General features: G+C 37.7%; 1 protein-coding gene across 3 annotated transcripts in view; it reads left to right on the top strand.

Annotated features, from left to right (window-relative positions):
- The window catches only part of Bap55 (Brahma associated protein 55kD), a 201,894-nt gene that overhangs the window by 163,777 nt on the left and 31,551 nt on the right, over positions 1 to 6,566 (top strand). For all 3 annotated transcript variants that reach the window (XM_067098092.1, XM_067098089.1, XM_067098091.1), the window contains 2 exons: positions 2,203 to 2,339; positions 2,694 to 2,750. In XM_067098092.1, coding sequence (XP_066954193.1) covers positions 2,223 to 2,339; positions 2,694 to 2,750 — 174 coding nt within the window. In that variant the 5' untranslated portion in view covers positions 2,203 to 2,222. The remainder of the gene's footprint in view (positions 1 to 2,202; positions 2,340 to 2,693; positions 2,751 to 6,566) is intronic.

Raw genomic sequence — 6,566 nt, 5'->3', positions numbered from 1 at the left:
ATATATATATATATATATATATATATATATATATATAATATATATATCTACAGTACTCGACAAAACTTTAGTCCGGCCAATGTTGAGTGGCTAAATATATGGCCAAATTTGAAGGAACCAAAAGTGCAAGAAAAAATTCTGTCAAATCATTAGGCCGCTTACTGAGAGTAGCTAAGGGGAGGAGCTTATGGCTCGCTAAAAGAAAGCAGACAAGTAAGGTTTTGGCTGGCGATCTAGGTGCCAACGTGAATTTTTTGCTCCACGCTCCTTGTCGAAATTTTTTGGCCTACCATGAAGGTCACATCCTGGGACCCTGTGACCTTACTATGGGGAAATTTAAGGATCTGAATGAACAGATCATAGCACAGATATGTGCATTAAAGGAATCAGGTCTTAAAACGAAGGAAATCGCCGCTCAGGTGGTGTCATTGGCGATCTGTTATTGACGCTGGGTTGCCAAGTTTCACCAGGGTGGAAAGGGCGACACGTCGCAAAAGTAACCTCTTGATGGTTTACGCTAAAACGCCCTGGGAGGCCATTTAAGAAGACTTCTAATCGTAGCGTGAAGTATGACTATTTTAAAGTGTCAATTTCATAACAAGAGGTTAATCCACTGTCACATGACATCAAGGAAATTGAAGGAATCAATGGCTCCCACAACTGCTTGGTGATGTTTCAGTTCGGACCGTCAATCGCCGTATCAATGAACTTGGATACACAAGCCACTGTCCAAAGAAGAAGCCAATTTTGACTAAGTTACAGAGGGATAAAAAAGAGTCAAATTTGCTCTCTTGAAGTACAGCGTTTGGGATGAGTCTCAATGGCTAAGCCTGCTTTGGTCAGATGAATCGACTTTTACGGTCACTTGTAAGAGAGGTCGTAATGTTTTTCTCAGGTCCGAAGGCGACCCTCTTGACCCTAGGTACCTCGAAGGGACTGTCAAACACCCTGATTCTCTCATGGTTTGGGGAGCTTTTACTGGTCATGGTGTAGCCAAGCTTCATGTCTTTAAAAAGAATGAAAAAGTTAACCAGTATAATTATTTGGAGCTGATGTGTGACATTTTGCCTGATGCATTCGAGGATATGGGTGCCACATGTTTTCAGCAGGATGGCGCCAGGGCTCACACGGCTAAATCTGTCACTCAGTGGCTTCAGGGGTTTGTCCCCACGTTCATTTTCATCAATGATTGGCCTGAGTAATAGCCCTGACATTTTAGCCCAATAGAAAACTTATGGGAGATCGTAAAGAGGATCTACAAGACAAAGATGTGGGTCGTCTGTTCCAAAGCTGGAGGCAGACATCTCGGCAAAAACTTATACCCTCTTGATGGCTCAATCTTGGAACAACATACCGGGAAGGAAATGCTTCATTTAATTTGGCCTTGTCTGTACCAAAACGACTGAAGGAGGTGATTAAACGATAGTTTAATAATATGATTATATATAAGGGTTGTCCTACTAAATATTAGTGAATACTAATAAAGGTAATTTAGACTTAGAATTGTGTTGTTATTAGCCTATTTGTAGTTTAGTTATGTTGACATGTTTTGAGTTGAGTGATATATGGACTAAAGTTTTGTAGTACTATATATATATATATATATATATATATATATATATATATATATATATATATATATATATATATATATATATATATATATATATATATATACTTACCAAGTAATTACATGATTGAACTCTCCTTCCTCCCCTCACATGAACATTACGGCACAAAGAAATTGAATACTTTTGCTAGTTGTTCCTCTCTTACCCCAAAAGTGGGCAGGGTTAGTCACCTAGCCAAACAAAATAGCGCGACCCGCAAATATCAAAATTTTTAGCTGCCGGTTAATAGAAACTATAGCAATGTAATTGCTTGTGTATATATATATATATATATATATATATATATATATATATATATATATATATATATATATATATATATATATATATATATATATATATATATATATATATATATATATATATATATATATATATATATAAATATATATATATTATAAAACTTTATCATAAAAATGTCATTTTTATACTTTGATAAATTTGCTATAAGGAAGAGACAGTATTTTGGACAGTTTCCTGTATGAAGTGTGATTTTGGAAGTGAAATGTACTTGCTGTTGTATTCACTAGAGTAGATTTGATTAGATTAATCATTGTCAATATATCATCAGGGTGTGAAGTTGTAAATTATATGAAGGAAGGAATGATTGAAGACTGGGACACCTTTGAAAAAGTTCTTGATTATTCCTATGAAAAGTGCATCAAAAGTGATTCCCAGTATCATCCTGTGCTCTTCTCTGAAGCAACGGTAAGTTGCATAACTGTTATTTCAGTTCATTCTACAGTAGTGTGGAATTTGGGGTTAATTTATAATATAGCAAATTCTTTTGTGCTGATCTGGAACTGAGAAGAAAAAAAATGTAATATTTCAATTCATTAATTATATTCATTTGCATATATGACATGTAGATGTGTTCTTCCAGAATTTGCAGGTTATTTCTGGCATACCATACTCTGTGGGTTTTTGTGAATTTTTTTCATAGACTTATTTGTAGAAGGGCATTGCAAATAGAGTAACTGCAACATGACTACATATTTGAAAAATTGAATTAAATTAGATAAGTGTTGTTGGCACATAATAACTTAACCCCTTTTCTTTTAGTGGAATGCTCGGGGAAAGAGAGAACGTCTCTGTGAACTAGTTTTTGAAAAATATCAGGTAAGTTGAGTGTATTTTTTATAAGAACTTAGTTACTGTCTTAATTGAAGTAAGGACAGAAATCTTGAAATTGCCATTCCCTTTTATAAGTTATTTCTTATAGTGTAGTTGCTTGTTATGACCTCAAGGAGTTACCCTTCATGGTCTACCAGAGCTCCATGGGTGACCAAACTAATTTCAGAGAATTCTCCTATGGCTGGTCTTGCGACCGGGTATATAATAATAGTAATAATAATAATTAATAATAATAACAATAATTAATAATAATAATAATAAATAATCAATTTTAATTAATAATAATAATAATAATATAATTTGGCAGCAGACCCTCTTTTAAACAGGTTCTATTGAATATTATTGCTGCTTCAGCTGCATTTATTTTGTAGAAGACGTTTTTCTATTTTCCTTATTGCGGACTTCTCTTTAGTGGAGGTGCGTGCTAACAGTTCGCCTATATTTGTCATTTCATGGGGGAAAAAGTCAAAATCTGGATTCTGCTTCTTTATATATTCTATACAGTTAGTTCTATACAATTGTTGCTGCGACGTTTCGACAGACTCTTCTGTCATTCTCCAGCGGGAGCTAGTAGAGGACTGGCAGATTGCATAGGTGGTCCTGAATTTATACACGGGCTTCAGTGGGGGGTCGTGGATGGCGAATTCTGATTGGTTGCAGTCGGCGAACTTCAAGCCAAATTTCTGCGGCGAAGCTCGATCCTGACAGATCTTCGCAACCTGGCCGAGAGAAAACCAACAATGAATGCGACGCAAGAGGCATCGCTCCTACCCACGAATTTAAGAAGAGTGATGCAGAACACCCACCAAATCCAACGAATACTTGAAAACGACAACCCTGAGAATGGAGATGCCCCTGATGAGTGAGGCACCCTTCGAGACAATCCCCCGCAATAAGGAAAATAGAAAAAGTCTTCTACAAAATAAATGTAGCTGAAGCAGCAATAATATTCAATGATAATAATAATAATAATAAAAAAAAATTTCTTGAATATGATGGCACCCTTGGTTACATTAATCTTGTAGATTATTTGTTCAACTCTTCTATAATTAGTCTTTTTTTCTTCAGCAGTAGAATTAAGTAGAGTGCCAAGGTTCATTGCAGGGATTTTTATTTATAAAAATATCCAAATGTTGATGGTTAATGGAAATTCCTAGGGCGGGGTCCAAAAAACGAGTGCTGGGGTCATCAGTGCTTCTGGGATCGTAGGTATCGTGACATGTTTCGGAAGGCCTTCCCTCTCCAGGCGGGACCAGCGGCCCCCACCCACCGCTGATATAAAAAAGCAAGACCCGAGTCCTACTGTTTCATCCAGCTCCCGCCTGAAGAAGGAAGAAGGCCTTCCGAAACATGTCGCGATACCTATGATCCCAGAAGCACTGACTACCCCTGCACTCGTTTTTTGGACCCCGCCCTCGGAATTTCCATTAACCATCGACATTGGATATTTTTATAAATAAAAATCCCTGCAATGAACTTTGGCACTTTACTTAATTCTGTTGCTGAAGAAGAAAAAAGACTAATTAGAAGAGTTGAACGAATAATCTACAAGATTAATGCAACCAAGGCTGCCATCATAATCAACAAAACATATTTGAAAGAGGGCCTATACCCAAAGAATGGTAATAATAATATAACTAATTAGAAAATTTATACACTTCTATCGTAAATTATGTGATAATGTATTTTAAACAAACAAATATAATTTCCTGATCTTTTGAGAAACCTTTGAAGAGAGGGGCTAGGGCAAAGCTGTCAAACGTGTCAATCGTTGCCCACAACGTGTCAAAGGATCTCTCTCTCTCTCTCTCTCTCTCTCTCTCTCTCTCCTTTTTCCTTCATAAATCATGAATTTCCATCGTTTGATATCTAACATAAGAATAACTCCTCTCTCTCTCTCTCTCTCTCTCTCTCTCTCTCTCTCTCTCTCTCTCTCTCTCTCTCTCTCTCTCATAATAATAATTCATAAATAATTCAACTTGATATTTTAAGTAAGGACAATCTCTCTCTCTCTCTCTCTCTCTCTCTCTCTCTCTCTCTCTCTCTCTCTCTCTCTCTCTCTCTCTCTCTCTCCATAATAATTCATAAATAATTCAACTTGATATTTTAAGGAAGGACACTCCTCTCTCTCTCTCTCTCTCTCTCTCTCTCTCTCTCTCTCTCTCTCTCTCTCTCTCTCTCTCTCTCTCTCTCTCTCTCTCTCTCTCTCTCTGTAATAAGTGATAAATAATTTCAGTCTCTTAAGTAAGGACAACCCTTATCTCTCTCTCTCTCGGATTCGCAAATATCGCGTGTCTGTGAAAAAATCGTGTATGACAATTAGTTAAGTTCTAATGAAAAGTTTGTATGTATGTGAATTCGTGCAACTTGAATCATGTAAGATCGAGGTATTACTGTATATAAGGGACATGATGCATGATTCCAAAAAGGAAATTAAGTCATTCATGCACATCCCAAAGTGTCAAAGTACTGCATCCTGTAACCAAAAAGTGAGAGTAGATACATATGCTGTCCAAACAAGGTCTAATGTTAGAATTTCAACAGGAAACAACAAAATGGTCAGTTCGGAATACAAAACTTCAGATCTAAACATAATAGGGGCTCCAATACCCACCCCTGATGATACTGGTAATCCTTAGCGAGACATCCCCTAATACAGAATGGCACCTGTTACCACCTTCACCAGACATGGAGAAACCAATAACAGAAAGGTTCTCTTACCTGTGCCTATAGCATTAAAAGTTGTTATAGAAGACACCCTTTACCAGGTCAGCAAAAAATGGATCTCTACTTCCATTTTGAATAAGACCCAAGTTGCTCACCAAGTAGCCCCAGTCCTCTGCCCCTTGACTTTCAAAATTATTAATCATATGAAGGCAGATTTTCAGAATTTTCTAGTGACTGAAAAATGAGAGACAGTGGCAGAATTAAAACTATTTGCCACGGTCATCCTAGTTTCAGGAAATTCCACCAAGGAATGGGCAATGCTACAACTCCCTTTTGAAAAGGAAAAAGCTCCTTTTAGATATAGCTACGCAGCAGTTTGGGACCCCTATGAGAAGGATCTCAGAGGGGACAGCCTTGGCAGAATGTCATGCTAGGATCCACCTCCTTAGTATTATAACCTCTGCCACCTTGCTGGAAGTTGCCACCAAAAGGCTTCCAGAAGATTCCAGAAAAATTTTGCTGTTGTGGCCAAAGTTTTATGAGAACCATATGGGAAGCACTCTGTGACTTTCTAGAGTGGTGCATAAAAGTGTGAATGGAAGCATTGGAGGGCTCCAACAAGTCACTTCCCACTGTAAGTTCATTATTACATTCTAGCCCCTTCTGTAAGGACCTGTTTGAGGAGCCTGTGGTGGCTAAATCTGTTGTGGCTAAACTTAACGAGCAAGCCCGCCAACAGAATTGTACAGAGTACGCTCTTCCAAGGAAAAGGGGAATTCTGGAAACAAAAAACCTGAAACTTCCCTTTACCCAACCCAAAAAGGCTCGCTATGATCAAAATCAGGGAGATAGTCAGCTTCTCCGAGGAATTGTCATATCAGTTTCCTGGAGCTGATGGCTGTCTTTTTGTCTCTCAAAAAACTCAAACCTCCAGAAGAGAGACATGTTTTGTTGGTTGTAGACAACATGAATGCAATGTCTTGCATCAAGAGGTCAGGATCACGATCATCTCTTCTCAATATGATAATGCTAGCCATCCTTTAGATGGCGCAAGCAAGGAAGTGGTACTTGTCTACAATTCACCTTACAGGGTCTCTCAGCACAGTAGCAGACTCTCTACCAAGGCAGACAACA

Source organism: Macrobrachium rosenbergii, chromosome 54, assembly GCF_040412425.1.
Source record: "Macrobrachium rosenbergii isolate ZJJX-2024 chromosome 54, ASM4041242v1, whole genome shotgun sequence".
In the NCBI taxonomy this organism is placed as follows: domain Eukaryota; kingdom Metazoa; phylum Arthropoda; class Malacostraca; order Decapoda; family Palaemonidae; genus Macrobrachium; species Macrobrachium rosenbergii.
The sequence above is the reverse complement of the archived record's forward strand: the minus strand, read 5'-3'. Positions and strand labels throughout refer to the sequence as shown.